A 17,067-nucleotide genomic window follows, 5' to 3' on the forward strand; every position below is an offset into this window, starting at 1 on the left:
AGTACCAATGTAATACTTAGAGCTTTCGCCTGGCATTCTACTTTCAGAAGACGGCCAGGACGTCCTCGGACCAGGTGGAGGCGATCAGTAGAGAAGGAGGCTGGCTCAATTGGTGTCGGCTGGGAAGAGCTGGAAGAAGCCGCGCAAGATCGAGCCAAATGGAAAACTCTTCTACGAGCCCTATGTCCTTAGTGAGGGATAACAGGATCACAGCATCATCATCATCATCGCTTTCAAATTTACTCAAACAAGATTACACGTACTAATTCAAGCAGAACAAAAATAAACCTATTTAATTACGGGTCTAGATACCAAGCAAAAAAAATATCGATCTTGACTTTGTGGGCATACTCGTAGAGCCATACATACATACATAAATCATTGGTCTTTTGCGGACTGGTTGGACAGAGGCACCACCACTCCACCCCATCTCCCATCCACTGTTTATGTACTCTAGGTATCTCTCTATTATACAATTACCTAGTTTGATTTAAAAAATATATATATATGGGTCCGTCCATCGGAGGACAATTTTGCTAGTCTCTCTTTGAATCAAAAAAATTAAATCACTTTATTGGTAGGCTGGTTGGCTGGTTGGTTAATCACGTTATTTTTTTACGTTTTAATAATGGGTGTTATCATGTCTACCTACGTATTTGTATGAACTTGCGTTAATTCTACAATACCTACCTGGTAAGGTGATGATAGGCCTTTGGTCCTTTAGTTGGTTAAAGAACAGAAAAAATGTTTTGATAATTTTCAAGGTTACATAATTTGGGGATTTAATACGACCGGATAGCCCCTTGGTTAGAGTAACTGACTACGAAGTTTGTGGTCCCGGGTTCGATATTTTATGAATACATAACGAGTCTGGAGTCTTGGGTGTCTAATATGTATTTAAGTATATATATTTATCTATCTAAGTATCCGTTGCCTAATAGGTAGGTACCCATATAATACCAAGCTTTGCTTAGTTCGGTATTTAAATATTTTTTTAACGCTTCGGTTTGCTCTTGAACATCAGATTAGAAGTGGGACATTAAGAATTTTGCACTTTTCGTTTTCTTTCTATGACATCTATCAAATGATAATAATACCTGAGTACATATTAATCGTTTTGAAAATATGTTTTGAGTGCCAGTAGGTACCATCAGCTAAATAAGTGATCTATCAATTTTTAAACAAGTTCCTATCAAATGAATATGTCGCTAAAGTCGAACCTTCAAGTTGACAGACACGTCTATTGGCATTATTGTTTTAAGACATGCAAACGATTATCAACTTTAAGGTGGTAGACCACATATTTGGCTGATGGTACCTACCTACTTCTGAAGTCGAACTATATCAGTCATATTCCCAAATAAATAGTATAAAATGAAATAAAAATCTTTGAATCTGTGGGACAGTCAAATTTTCCCATGTGTGTACTCTTTTTTTGAAAAACACTCAGGTACCCATGTTAACTTGAAAGTAGAATCTTAATTATTAACTCTAAGGTGACAGTGACTGGCTTGACATAAAAGTTTTTCCATGTATATTGCATCCCTTTCCTTTGTGATCGTAACTTCTTGCTGTAAGGTATACTTAGTTGGTCCTTACCTACTTACCTACCTTAGGCAAACACAGTGGAATTGAAAAAGTAGCTTAACCCCTAGGGACTTTCTCGCGTAAACAACAACACTGAAAGAGTTTGAAATGTGTTAAAATAGTGACAGTGACAAAGTACCTACCTGCCAAGAGATTCAGCTATTTTTAGTTACCTACTCAGGTAACCTTTAGGAGAAATAATCTGAGATTACCTGGCTGGAGCCAATTATGCTTATTTATTAGGTATTAGGTAATACTTTTATGTCGAGCCAGTCTCTGTTATCTTAGAGTTAATAATTAAGATTCAACTTTCAAGTGACGACCAGATGGCCTAGTGGTTAGAGAACCTGACTACGAAGCTTGAGGTCCCGGGTTCGATTCCCGTGTCGGGGCAGATATTTGTATGAAAAATACGATTGTTTGTTCTCGGGTCTTGGGTGTTTACTATGTATTTAAGTATGTATCTATCTATATAATTATATTTATCCGTTGCTTAGTACCCATAACACAAGCTTTGCTAAGCTTACTTTGGGACTAGGTCAATTGGTGTGAATTGTCCCGTGACATTTATTTATTTATTTATTTATAAGTTAACATGGGTACCTGAGTGTTTTTCAAAAAAAGAGTACACACATGGGAAACTTTATTGTTCCACAGGTTCAAAGATTTTTATTTAATTTTCTACTAATTACCTATTTGGGAATATGACTGATACCTATAGTATAGTATTCGACTAGATTCAATGAAAACTGCAAATTATTGTGTAATCTTTACTACATTTTACTGTACTTTTCAAATTAGGTTAAGCATCTACCTACAAAAGGACCTACTAAAATAGAAGAACTGGTCGAAATAAAACCCATCCCGCGCATAAATTAAAACTAAACTTACACCAACCTGGTTGACCGCAGTTCAAATTCGAAAAAAGAACGTTCGATTTGGCGCCAAAATCAGGCGTCAGTTGATAGACCGCGCGCCGCCTCACACACGGGCGACGCCCCACACGCGCCGGCCAATCGCGCGTCTTTAAACACCCCGCGCTACACGCATATTGATCTGCGGACGCTCGAACCGTTTACATTTCGACATATCACATGCTAAACACCGACAAACAATAACATATGACTTTTTAATATTTGAATTCCAACCTTAACTGTACTGCTTCAAAGTTAAACTTGCTTTGTAAACTGAAGCGTCGGTAACGACGTTCTTTGATTATGGAGGGGTGTAATTTATAACATGGTTGGTTCCGTACTACTATCGACTCTATGTAGAGTAATGTGGAGTTTATAATGCAATGGTACTTTCGGTGAAACATGGGTTGTTTTTCGTGTGTAAAGGTGTGCATGTAGTTGTGACCTCACAACCCGAAAGTACTGAACAATCTGGAGTCTGACCATGATTATAACATTTAGGTACCAACTCACTTAGTCTAGTCTGAAAGGTTAAATTATTGCTTTACTACTAAACTATTATTCATGGCAGTAGAGTCCAGTTTAACTTTTATTTATTTGGATGTACCTAACTAGTTTCCTAAGCTAAGTAGAATACTAGTAAGTATTTTCATACTTAAACTAAACAAGGTAATTGAGTAGGTAGGTTCTATTTAACTAAATGGTTCTTTTGTGATCAAAATTTAGTATAAACGAATATTGAAATAAAATCAAAATAAATAATAAGTTGGCGAAATAATTATGGAAAATGTATAATTTTGCGTTAAGCGCCATCTAGTGGAATTTTCCTGAAACGCGTTTAGCATTTGTCACCTCGATTTACGCCGAGAGCTATTGCCTGCTAGATGGCGCTGTTTGCAATAATCATATGCAAACGTTGAGGACCGGCAGTGCTGCGCTGCTACTGCTACCAAATGAAGCAATGTTTTTTTTTTATTCTGGGGACTCGTCAACCCTTAGATTTTGATCTGTTAATATAAAAGCAAGTAAATGTTAATCTTGGGCAATTTACCAAACCTCAAACCTGCCAAGAAATTCAATGGGGTGTGTGAAGTGCCCAATCTGCACTGGTCCCGCGTGTGAACTAGGTACGGCCCAAGCCTTCTCATCCTGAGAGGAGGCCTGTGCCCAGCAGTGGGACGTATATAGGCTGGAATAATGATGATGATACGGGTGTCTCTGACCATGGTGCTTTAAATTCAAGGTTCGAATCTACTCGCGTAGGTAACCAAGCTACTTTTGTTTGTAATTTTGTTTCAGTTTAATCGTTAAATCAGTGTACCTATCGGTTATGGCGGTGTTATACCTGTCTCATTGTACGGGGCCTGAAATTAAATAATTTTTGACATTTATTTGACACTAGCCTTAACCCGCGGCTTCGCCCGCATTAGAATTAGCTTAATGCCTTGCCTTTTTGAACTGTTGTATATTATATTACCTATGCCTTGAAATATACAATAACAGTTTACTTACACGATTCTTGTTACCATGGCAACGCAATAAATAAATGTCTTAGAGTTTGGCCTGAAAAAGTTTACGGAATCAATTTGAAAGAACAACTTTCGCTTGCACAACGCCATCTATTGATTGCAAACGAAGTTAACACGTCATCTTGAGAGCCGTACGGTACGGTACGTCACCGTTCTTGGACAGCGCCCATATTCAATGTCTCAATGCAGCTCTTTGTTTATCTGTACGCCAAGTTTCATATAAATCCGTTCAGCAGTTATTGCGTGATTCAGTAACAAACATCTAAACATCCAAACCTCCTAACATCTTCACAAACTTTCACATTAGGAAGTAGGATCTCTAAGAATTATCAATATGATGTCAATTTTGTATTGTATTGCATACATTGAAAATTACATTGAATCTGTATGAAATAAAAAAATAACAGTGACCACATTTTTAAATACCCAGTTGCAGAAAAGTAGCTTATTTATGTGAGTAGAATCGAACCTTGCATTTAAAACAACATGGTCAGAGACTACCTGTAAAAGAATTCATTAATTTTAGATTGTAGAAAAAAAAACACATTCTATTATCATTTGTTTATTGTGAAATATTACAAAACTAATAATAAAATCTATAAATTCACTGCATGTTTAACTTATGCCATTAATTCAATGTTAGTGAATTGTGCTTGTGAATTGTGAATCAACAGACAATAAGAAAAAAATACTTCTTCTCTTCCATCTGAAATATAATTAAATAAATAAGACTAGAGAAACTTAACTTAAAAACACCAATAATTAAGGTAATAATAATTATTAATCTATACATAATATTTTTTAAATAATTCATAATTAACCCAATAGTTTTCAAAGGATAATTTTTTTTTTTAATGAAAGTGTCATTGTGCCCTACTCACTGAATTTGATTTTAAACGCATAAACTTTTCCTTTTAGTGGTATAAAAATAATTTCAGTTAGATCTAAAAGGCCATAATTTTATGATATTACAATACTAATGCTAACAATGCAGCAGTTTGATAAAGGCCCCTTTCCATACACCATGGAGGTCAAAAATATCTTTAAACTTTAGTACCTTGTCACTATGAACCTTGTAACAATTTTATAATCATTTTCAAATGTGAAGTGACAGTGACAAGGTAGTTTGAACTCGACTGTACCAAGTTTATATACCAAACTTTCAAGAGCAATAAATTATTTCATGCACTCTGCTCATAAGCAAGTACTTTCATTGAAATGTGATGCAAATCTTTGTCATCAAATAATATCATTATTAGCAGCCTTTTAACAGTTACATAGATGGTGCATTACAGACAAAAGTTTATAACAACATCAAAGGGACAGCAATATTTCGTTGTTATAACCAGCATTATTTTGATTTGAACCAATTTCAAAAAGGTGGAGGTTCTACATTCCAATGTTTGTATTTTTTTTTATATATATATAAGATCATGTTAGGATTTTTTTCTTGGTTGTTAACTTATTACGTCCAATATGTCATTTTAACTAGTGTCTATATAACCAGAAATGGTTTTCGCCATGCTTTTTTACTGTGGCAGTAGAATGTGAAGACCTACAAGCTCTCTTTATAAATATACTGGAAATCTACACATCAGCAGGCTTTTCAATTTCTTTCAAAGGCTCATTCAACACTAGAGGAATATCTCCTCCGGCATTCTTCGGTACCCAACCCGCAGACTCCTCATCCATCTTCTTCTTCTCTTCGGTCACTCGCTCGTGTTCGTCAATCTCTATCTGGTATTTGGGAGTGGTGATGCCGAAGAAGCTGGCCAAGGTCTCTCCTGCATAGTCCACGGCTCCTAGTACTTTGGTGCCGGATTTCCAAGCATAGTGGGAGAACCACGGAGCCCAGTCTAGTGTTTTCTGAAAGAAGAAATAGCCCAAATGATTAAAATTATAGGAGGAAAACTTTTAGTCATAGAAACTTTTTTAAATTTGAATGATCCTGATGATGCTGCTAAATTTTAATGATCCTAATGATGCTGCTGCCCAAGACATATGGGTGACGCTAATCATTTAACATCAAGTGAACCTTCTGCTTGTTTGTCTGCTATTACATAAAAAAAAAGCTGACTAGAACATTAACAAAACATTAGAAGTTAAAAAAAAAACTAATCATTATCAGTACCAGTTCAAAAGTGAAAAGAAAAGTGAAAAGTTAATTGTACAGAAAGGGTAATTCACAAAAGAATAATTTCTCGTAGTTGTACTTAGGGTAAAAGTTGGATAAATGTCAAAATAATAATTTTATGGCTTTGTAGGCAGGATGCTCAATACAATGTAATATTTCCAACAATTGTACCATTATGTGTATTCTGAAACTTAGTCTATTCTATTCTGTTTAAAGGTTGGAAAGAGTTATAGCAAAGCAACTTAATAACTAACTTGAAAATCACAATTTTTTACAGGTTCACCATAGTTGGCCTACACAAATGAGGTAATACGCAATATGCTGCTGTGTAGATTACTAATGCGCAGAATTGACTGTGAACATGCTAAATAAGGTGTAAACAAGTATTAGTCATCATAACTATTATATTCTTAGTCCTTGACATTCTAAGAAAAACGATAAATGTACGAAAGAATAAATAATTATCTAGCTAGAAATCGATGGTGAAACCTATGCGAGTTTCACCTAACTAGATAATTGTGAAATTAGTTAGTGGAATCTTACCGGATCAACAGTTTCTTCATGCTTCGGTGCAGCATCTAATTGGCTCACATTTTGCTGCTCCATCACCTCTTCAACTCCATCGCTGAAATGCAGCAGTTTGATTCGTCTGTTAACCGTAATGTCAGTCTGGTCACTAGGCATATCGAGTTTGCTCGCCATTTCTCATTAATTTTATCAAGAATCGCTGCAAAAATTTACGATACTTCCAAACAACTCAACTATTTACGAATTTTACGACATCTCCGTCGTTGTTTATTTTCGTTCCTTTTTTTTTTAAACAGTGAAATCATACTCTGTTATAGTAACCGTTTACCTCGTTTCAAACTTGTTTCAAACTAAGATATCAGCGTTATAAACAAAATCTCAAACTAGTTCCCGGTGCAGTCCACCCATTTATAAACCTCATATTACTAGAGGAACCGACCGACCTTGCTTGACAGCGTGACCGAAAGTGAATCTCTTATTAGTCTGTGGAAAGTGAGATGGGCCTGCTGTGTAAATTTGTAAATGCTCTGTGTGTGAGTTTTAGAGTTAATGCCGAAAGTGGCGAAAGTTTCTCGATGAGGGCTACACCGCTACGGTATAGATGTCGCTAGTGTCACTGCTTAAGTGGCTAAATAAGAAACAATTACAGTTTTAGAGTTTGTGAAATGAAAAGTTGCTAAATGAAACAGGTTGCCAAACGTTACGTTGCGAAAAGAGAGTACTCTGCTCCGATACCCTAGTAGACATGTTACGACCAGTCTCACCGATATAGCTCTTGCCACACGAACACAGAATCATGTATACCCCGGGACCACTCAGGGGCTCCTTATCCTTCGGCGATCGCACCAACTGTCTAAGCTGCATATGAGGACGGAAAATCGACTTGATGCTATGTCTTCGGCGTAACAAGTGCCCGATTTTATCCGTTATCCCCTTAATGAACGGAAAATATATCGGAAGCCTCTCAGCTCCCACTGGTCTTTGACGAGCCGACACTTTCGCCATACGGTTGTACTGCCTCCAGTTATACCCATTGCTTTCCAAAACTTGTCTCACATGACCCTGTTCACGATCCACAAATCTCGGATCACAAATACTATTACTACTTTTATTATTATTATTTATACTATTTAATACGAGAGCGAAAGGGACGTTACGATACGAACTTCGAGTTTCGAGTTTCATAGCAGCCCTGCAGGAAGTACAAGATCAATAATTATTTTTATTAAGTAAGTTCCGTTCCGTAACCTTTTGTGACCGCCATACGTCAAATTCAAAATATTACACTCTTTGTTGCTAGGCAAGGCAGCGAACATGAAACTTTAAAAGCGAACCTTCACAAGGCTACACTTGATACTTGAATACTTTCGTTAGTTTTTATTTTTTTCAGTATGTTGCACCAATTATAATCAATTGATTTTTCGTATAGTAGTAGCTAATACTATTTGCAATTTATATGATTTTTTACATAGTTTTACCCTAAAAAAAACTTGTTAAAAAAAGGTGTCAAAAAATAAATGGTAATGTTTTATTTTTATTTTCACGTATAAAATATTTATAAAACTGTAGGGTTTACTCCCACAATAACTACGTAACTGTGTTTTTGTTTCAATGCTTTAGCTGCTATGGCTCAGGAGAAAAACGAGTTTGAAAAAAAAAATGTTCAGGAAACACATTTTTGATATTATTTTTATCTCTGTGAGAGTTCAAGATAGAGGGCTGACAGTTGGAGTGATTACTAGTAATGAGGCGACAAACAATTGACATTCACCAATTCAACTATTCCTCACAGGGGCCACATGTCCTTCCTTAGCCTGCTAAACCGTTTAAACATCAACATCTACAAAAAGTCGAAATATCTCCCAACGGTTGCATTTTCATTAGACCCTTTTCTTTAGAATGTCTTAAGTTCCCCTATATTATAAAGTACTCTGTGGTCTTAAGTGCCCTACGTGTGTTAGTATAGTACGTCACACACAGATCCGTTCATATCTTAACCTTTTTTACGCATAACATAGGTACTTACCGAAACGTTTCGGTGATTACCAGTTGTGAAACATCACTATTTATGAGATGTAAAACAGTTAATACATAAAACTTCATTTTAATAACTTGGTTTAATAATTAGAGTATAGAATTGTGGCTTATTTTTTTGGAGTCGCGCTGTCATCGTTCATCCACCATTACCTCTCATATTTCATTTTCTAGAATTTTTTTACCGTACAACGGCAAAAACTACTAGACACTGGCAAAATTGTCCTCCGATGGACAGAGCCATATTTTTTTAAAGAAACAACAACAACAATTAGAGTATAGTATAGTTTGATATAGATGGCGCTGTACAGAGCCATATTTTTTAAAGAAACAACAAGAACAAGATGGCGCTGTTCAAACCTTCCTAAATGTTTCTTCTGTCATACAAACAAGTAAAGGACACAAGCTAATTTCAATAATAATATTTCTTACCTTTGGCAATGTCAGTGTCAGTCAGTTCAGTGTGTGTTATGTCTATCTATGTCAGTCATGTCGGTTTTCTGTCTTCTGTCTGGTCTGTCATTGATTTCATTATAACAAGCTATGTTTTGTAGGTATATGCGTTTTTATTTTTATATTTTCCGTCCTGCCTTCTTATCTCGCTGAGAAATAAATAATATTTTTTAACAGTTAACAGTGACTTGAAGTAAAATTCCAATATGGATAGATTCTGTCGTGGTTGCTTGGTGCGGTACGATGAACCAGCGGAACTCATACAATATACCGAAAAAAACAGACGATTGTTTGTTTACTCCACCGGTTTGCAGGTAGGTCTTCTATTATTATTCGTTACTAAGCTTTTAGCGGTAATACATTCGTGCTTACCTTTTTAGGGTCCGTATCAAAAATGGAAAACAGAAAACTTTGTAGTTTCGCCATGTACGTCTGTCTGTCTGTCCCCGGCTTAGCTCACTAACTATAAACACGTAGTAGAAAGTGTATGACATGGGTATTCATAATAATCACGCCGATAAAGTGGTACTCTTTAGTTCTGAAGTTAAAGAAACATTTATTTGAATTAAATCACACACTAGCATTAGATGAAATCATTAAAAATTATACCATTATTATACTTCTGAATATTTTTTTTTTAACCTTAATACTTTAGGTTATGATTGATTTTTTGGAGTCTTTGTATTTTTTGTATTTACAATTTAGTATATAGGGTTTTACATAGTCTATGCTATCCATGGCATGCCAAAATATTTCAGGATTTTGCTTTAAACTATTGTGTGTATAAAATCATTAAGAGATTAAAAATAACAATGTGTCTGCCTAATTCGTTAACCTTCTAAGTCCATTTTTGACTAAATTAATAAAAATTAGTATTTAGCAGGTTATTGTGTTAAAGGTTAAATTGAATATAGGACTTAGCAGTTATTAGACTTAAATTGAGTATGCTGGAGAAAATAGCCATAATATTTTGTTTCTTATTATTTTACAATAAAACCAATTCAGCCAGTAATAAAAATTGTATTTAGTGTTGATCAATCACTAATAATTATTAACTTACACCTAAAATAGACTCTTTTTACTAAACAATCAGCAATAGGTAATTAACAAGCAAATAATGATTAAAATATATGTTCTCGATGTTAAATAATATATAGAACAATGAGAAATAACACAATAAATTTACCCTGTTGATAATTTTCTGTTGTCATACTCAAATAAACCGAATTTTCAGTAAAACATTGCATGACGCACCAGCACGTGGCATCCCGAATAACTGTCAGTGCATAACTGAGGCCCGAACTGGACTTAGCAGATTTTCTCTGTTAACCTCCACACAGCAGTTTTTTGGGCATACGATTTGACACTTATTTTATGCTGATATCTCCGTTATTCCTTTACCAAATGGCAGAGAATGGTGTGCACTTTCTGACAAGTATGAAAAGTAATTTTCGCCCAAAAGTGGACTTAGCAGGTTAACGAATTAGGTTGATGATTATGAAAGGTTAAAATAAGAATTACTCTGTTCTGTTTTCCTTCTTAAAGGTAAAACGTAATGACGCGTTCACATTCCAACTGTGCAAAGACTGCTACCTCAATATGAAAGTGGCGTGTAGCTTCAAGAAACAGTGCCGGGGCTCTGATAAGAAGTTGAAAAGTTACTTAGCACTGAAGGATATGGGCGAGACTATGGACTTGAGTGCATACCTGAAGAATAATGATGATTCTTGGATGTATCGGTAGGAGAACCGTTTATGTTATATGAACCGAATAAAGTCCTGAGTGGATTAACCAACATGACCAAATGACTTTATTATTATTTAAATATAGTTTCATTTACCCACCTTTCACTTTAGCAGGCATTAGCGGTCCCCAAAGGTAAAAGCCTCCATCTTTATTCACTTTTTTTGTCTGTAGCAATATTCATCCGAAGTCATAGATCCATCGTTTTTGCCTTCCAACACTTCTTTTCCCTACTTGGCCACACGATTTTGTGTGATATCATTGTAAATGTGTATTATATATTATGTACAGTCAAACAAACTGATTCACATACCTTTTAATAATCAATTTCACTATGATTTCCTTGACAAAAGTATGGGATGCCAACATGACATTAGTGGCACAAAGGTTCCCCTGTGGCACATGATTTGGTTTGTTCAACTGTATGTTACTCTTAAGTAAGTAGGCTTCGGGAAAGATGTGTTATATATAACTGTATGTATCTCTATATTTTCCAGATTTCCTATGTTGTATGGCAGCAGTACTCCACACCAAAAACCTAAAGAAGATGATACCGGTATGAGTCAAAACAACCTCAATTGAAGCATTAATAAGAAAAGTCTTGTACTATAAATGCCTTTTCTCTTTCAGAATCCTCATCAAGCATACGTAACTTCATGACAGACATCATGCCAGAAACTGATCTACTAGAGACAGAGGCTCGCATCATCAAGGAGGTCATCGAAGAGGATGCTGATGTGCTGGATGAGTCACTGGACTCGCACTGGCTGCAAGATGATGTATCTATAGATACTAACTTTAAGCTGGATTTTAGGTAAGTATAGCTAAATTAAAAGAACTAAGTAGATGTTAACTATTGCTTGCCAATGGAGTATTCTACTCTGTTTGAAACAGTACTGGAATATTGATTCCTCTTTACAGTTTCAGCCCATTTTCTACCCCGCGAGTGGGAAATAATGCAACATACTCTCCAAAAAAATTGGCACAGCATAAGCCAGCCGAGAAACAAAATGAACAAGAACATAACTATGCTTTAAGTAATAATGCTTTAGATATGCCTGATATAAATACCAGCTCTATTAATAATGATTTAATTCCAAGTCAAAAAGAAAATGGCTCTATTTACGAAACAGCAATTGAAAAATTAAAGGTAGTTGATGATATTATCAATCATAAAATTGTAGATACCGATATTAAGTTGGAATGTGATGATAATTTAAATAATATAGACAAGATTCCAGAGCAGCAATGTATAATAGACAAAAATTTAGAAGAAGCGCTGAAAAATTCTAATAATAACGAATTTTTCTTGGATGAATTACTTGTTTCACCTCAAGGTAATCATTTGCAATGTAAATTTATTTTAATTGTGTAATTTAAAAAACAGTACATATAATAATGAAGTGGAATTATTTTTCAGTTATCCCGGGTATAAAAACGCCACCGACGCCATTGATAAACAATATTTTATTTGGCGAAAAACTAGATATGGGTGAAACCAGTAACAGTGAACACAAATATGCACCAGGAGATCTTATAGAAAGTTATGAAGATGTCATATGTCATATAGAAAATTATATAGATGTGAAAATGGATGAATTAGGAGTAGACGAGTACAAGACTGAAAGCATTGTTGAAGATACACAGACAGGTAAAAACCAAACGCTTCCGGAAAGCAACGATCCAATTAATGCAACGAATTTTTACTGTAAAATGTGCAGCAAAAAGTTTAATACCCTGCGACAATTGAAGCGACATGCGGATTTACATTTAAGGAGATATACATGTGATTTTTGTGGAATGCAATCTAATGACAAAACCAATTTTGCAAGGCATGTTCAGAAGCATTTGGTGAGTATACAATGTTTTACTTTAGACTATCATCGCGGTCATTATTAATTTTATGATAGGCGCATGCAACTGTGCCGAAATATCGAGCTTCTCTAAAATCAAGGTACGCGGAACAAAACCCGAATTTAAAACATAAAATTATGGTGAGTATGTTAGAAATATTTCCATTTTTACAAGTTTTTTATTTACTTACAGTGGTTGTTGTGTGTATGTAAGTGTTGTGGTTCTCAAACATGCAAACTATCTTTCGACCACTTTCTAGTAGTCTATTTATTGATCTGAAAGGCATACATACCTGTGTAAATCTGGCAATAATACAACAATCTGGTATGTTTTGAAAATGATTGTCTTTTTTTTACAGCTCATAAAACCACAAGATTACGAATGTGAGGAATGCAAGCTGCAATTCTCTTCAGAAACTACTCTTCGGAAGCATAAAGCAGCCCACTCAGGTCAAGCACTCATTAAAATTCCTAACGTAAAGGTATTTTTGTCCTATTTATGTCAAAAAACTCAAAAAAAGTAGGAAATTAAACGATAGCGTCTTTCTTTGCAACTGTAACATTTTTGGCGCAAAATCCTTGAACATACCCAAAAGGTGCTAACGGAACCCTATTACTGAGTCTCCGCTGTCTGTCTGTCTGTCCGTCCATCTACCACAGGGCTCTATCTCTTTAGCCGTAATTGCTAGGCACTTTAAATTTTCAGACTATGTATTACTGTCATGTGGCCGTAACAACGAATACTTAAAATAAAATAAAGATTAAAACAAACGAAGTGACGTGGAAGTTGCAGGTGGTAGGACCTTGTGCAAGGTCCGCCCGGATTGCTACCACCATCTTGTTCGCTAATTAAAACATTAATCCTGCCGTGAAGCAGCAGTGCTTGTACTGCTGTGTTTCGGCGTGGAGAGTAAGACAGCCGGTGGAATTACTGGCACTTGAGGTATCCCATCTTAGGCCTCTAGGTTGGCAACGCATCTGCAATACCCCTGGTATGTTTGCCATCCAGTTGAATAAAAAAAAAGTGACGTGCTCTGTACGCCAGAGACAAACCAGCGACAAATCAACTTAATTTTTAACTCCATTGAAGAAGGTTTAATTTCGAGTTGAATGTTGGTCATGTATAGATGAATTATGTTGCCAGTTATATATTTTTTATTTTATTCAAACGCAAATTGTATATTTCAGAAGTTTATATGTACGGAATGCGCGTTTTCCTGCGACAAAGCCAGTAATTTCAAAATCCACATGAAGAGACATGAGAAAACATTCTCGTTCACCTGCACTGAGTGTGGCAAAGGTTATTACAGGCGTTCGGAGTTGGTTATACATATGAGGTAACTAGCTGATACCCGCGACTGTTTGTGTAGAATTTGTTTATCGTCCTGCGGGAACTCAACTTTCCAGGATGAAAACTATCCTTCCCTGAGCGTCAAATTACAATATACCAAATTTTATCTGGATCGGTTGAACGGTTCAAATTTGAATGTGACTGTTAGGTATTACGTAATTTATATTATGTATATTGGCCCTTTGCAAATCATACTTAAAAATACACCTAGACGACAAATTAGTTTTTCTTTATAGATGAATTTGTGTTTGTGGTATAATTAATGGTAGTATTAAATCTGCATATTTCAGATACCATACGGGAGAAACTCCATTCAAGTGTACTTTCTGTGACCGCGGCTACCCGAGAAGAGACGCTCTCACTCGGCACATCAAGGCCAACCATTTAGGTACGGTGTTTAGGTGCTTCTCACTATTCTACGTTTAAGTGTTTTTACGCCTTTAAAAGCGCAATAATATCCCAGCATTATAAACATAGCAGTACCACCACACGTATATGTAGGTACAGTCGCTATCAAATATTTCGGAGCTACCAAGGTGGTCAACCGGTGGAGGCAAGTGGCGAGTTGTCGTTCATTGTGGCGTTCTAAGGGGGAGGCCTTTGTTCAGCAGTGGACGTCTTCTGGCTGATGATGATGATGAAGGTGGTCAAAAATATCGATACATGAACTCTAATCCTACTATCCTACTATCATAATCCTACTAATATTAGAAATGTGAAAGTTTGTGAGTGAGTGAGTATGTTTGTTACTTCTTCACGCTGAAACGGCTAGACGGATTTAGATGAAATTTGGCAAAAAGTTAGTTTATATCCTGGATTAAAACATAGGATACTTTTAATCCCGATATTCCCACGGGATAGGGATAAAATCTCGAAATAACAACCGCTGGGCTTAGAGATATTAAATTTAGTGTGTAGGTAGATGGACGTCTGGAATAACACATAAGCTACTTTTTATCCCGATGTTCCCACGGGATAGGGATAAAATCTTGAACTAATAACCGCTGGGCTACAGTCATTAAATTTGGGATGTAGATAGCTACCATGAGCTTGACAGTATATATAGGCCGATGAGATGAACAATATATTTTTTTATTTCAGATAAACCATTTGCCTGTGAATATTGCAAAAGTCGGTTCGTGAACATGACTAACTTGAAGAACCACCACAAGAAATCAAAAAATTGCAGCAAAACCAGAGATAAAATTGCCATTGACCAAGACAAGATTAACGAAGAAGAGTCATCCCAGTTTTTAATTACTGAAACTATAGTGAATAGTATGAAAGATTCTTAATATGGAAATATAAAGACTGTCCACGATAAAATCCGGGTTATTATGTAGTTTCACAACCACTAATTACTTTAAAAAAAAGTGCTGCTTGAAAATTTGCATTCATTACAAAGATACACTAGATCAGGCATGCCCGGATTTTATCGTGGACAGTCTTTAGGCCTTTATCACACGGTCGCCACACGTCACAGCCAAAATTGTACCGTCTTATGGTGATTTTCCACCGGCGGCGAGGCGAGACGGGAATTGAAATTTGTATGCATTCTCGCGCGCCCGCCGCGAGCCGCCGCGGGCGCCGCCATACAATTTTCAATTCTCGTCTCGCCTCGCCTGTGGAAAACCACTTTTATACTTTGTTTTTTTTTAAGCATTAGAAAGAAGGTAAGCGATCTTGTAGTGTCTTTTTATTGAAAATCACTTGAAAAATAAGTCACGGCAAATATGTAATAATTAGCAAGGACATATGATCATTTAAGTACATGCTTTTGCTGGTATTATACATAAGTGATAGTTTCTGTTTTTTTAAACGTTTTTCAATAAAAAGACTCGTCAAGATTGTTTACCCTTTTTCTAATCCTAAAAAAAAACGAAGTATAAGCGTCGCACGCAGTATATAGAGTTGCATATAAATAAAGATTCTACTCTGCCTTTCCTAGTGAAGGTTGGCAGTCAGCTCCGCATATCTCTCACGATGGCGAGGTTGAAAAGCTCCGCTGCACTTGTGACTCCAGTCCATTCCCGGATGTTACGCTATCACGATTTCTTCCAGCGCCCGGCAGCTCTTTTTCTAGCCACGTTGCCCATGCCCTTGATTATCAATTACAGGAGTTCATGTCTGAAGTGCCTAAGCACATGCCCTGTGCTATGATTATAGGAAAGATTCTACAGTCAAAGTGAAACCATAGCATAATATACTGCAGCGGGATGCGGTGAAAGTGCGATAACCGCCTAAGGAAACTTTTTTTTTGATCAAAAATTTAGGTTTGTCAAAATTCCTCGTTAATTTCTACTATAACGGCAGCGGCGCGGCGAGCGCTTCGTTTTCTCTGCTTTACTGTGCTGCTAGGTAACCACGCTGCAACGAGCATCTCGGCCGCGCAATGTAACAGTCAAGGAAACTGAATCAGGTACCAGTGGAACCTTTTCATAAAAATTTTCGCTATGATTTTTTTGGCAGATGTATGGCATGTTAACATGACATTATAATAGTAGCACAAAGGTTCCACCTTGTACCTACGTCATTCAGTTTCTTCGACTGTACGCTCGTCGTTTCGCTGCCCTCCGGCGTCCAGTCCACGGCCTTAATCGTAAAGAGTAAAAACTAAATGGGAGAAGCACTATCTTCGTAACTGCCACGTTTTTGGCATAAAATGTTTAAACATTCATAAACTTTCTATTCTACTGTTTTATGTCGTTTACAGCAATAAGCGGTCACATTTTTTTAATGTAAAAATGCTAATAATAAGTATTACAGCGCAGACGAATCCAATGATATTTGTCAAAACTGTCCAAGCCATTTACACTGTATATTATAAACGAGTTTGAGTTGAGTCGATTGGATTGTTACTCGTACACTGAATCTTGTCATGTATACAATGGCGTCTTATCATGTATACACCGGCGTCTTGTCATGTATACACCGGCGCCTC

The 17,067-nt window shown here is 36.3% G+C and overlaps 2 protein-coding genes across 4 annotated transcripts; one reads left to right on the forward strand and one right to left on the reverse strand.

The window, feature by feature from the left end:
• Positions 1 to 4,576: 4,576 nt before the first annotated feature.
• LOC141429397 (protein FAM177A1) lies at positions 4,577 to 7,120 on the reverse strand. Its single transcript, XM_074089691.1, has 2 exons — positions 6,708 to 7,120; positions 4,577 to 5,896 (listed from the first exon to the last, which is right to left on the reverse strand). The coding sequence occupies exons 1-2, from the start codon at positions 6,864 to 6,866 to the stop codon at positions 5,618 to 5,620; spliced, it is 438 nt and encodes a 145-aa protein (XP_073945792.1). The 5' UTR covers positions 6,867 to 7,120; the 3' UTR covers positions 4,577 to 5,617.
• Positions 7,121 to 9,180: 2,060 nt separating this feature from the next.
• On the forward strand, positions 9,181 to 16,680 carry LOC141429572 (uncharacterized). 3 transcript variants are annotated; one of them, XM_074089943.1, is made up of 11 exons: positions 9,181 to 9,276; positions 9,357 to 9,493; positions 10,725 to 10,918; positions 11,420 to 11,478; positions 11,553 to 11,736; positions 11,844 to 12,259; positions 12,343 to 12,773; positions 13,135 to 13,257; positions 13,964 to 14,112; positions 14,417 to 14,514; positions 15,228 to 16,680. In XM_074089943.1, the coding sequence occupies exons 2-11, from the start codon at positions 9,386 to 9,388 to the stop codon at positions 15,419 to 15,421; spliced, it is 1,956 nt and encodes a 651-aa protein (XP_073946044.1). In that variant the 5' UTR covers positions 9,181 to 9,276; positions 9,357 to 9,385; the 3' UTR covers positions 15,422 to 16,680. The 3 variants fall into 3 exon arrangements, with proteins under 3 accessions (XP_073946044.1, XP_073946045.1, XP_073946047.1); XM_074089944.1 differs by having other exon boundaries at positions 9,187 to 9,280; XM_074089946.1 differs by having other exon boundaries at positions 9,225 to 9,240.
• The last annotated feature ends 387 nt before the right edge of the window (positions 16,681 to 17,067 follow it).

This window comes from Choristoneura fumiferana, chromosome 7 (assembly GCF_025370935.1).
Source record: "Choristoneura fumiferana chromosome 7, NRCan_CFum_1, whole genome shotgun sequence".
Taxonomy (NCBI): domain Eukaryota; kingdom Metazoa; phylum Arthropoda; class Insecta; order Lepidoptera; family Tortricidae; genus Choristoneura; species Choristoneura fumiferana.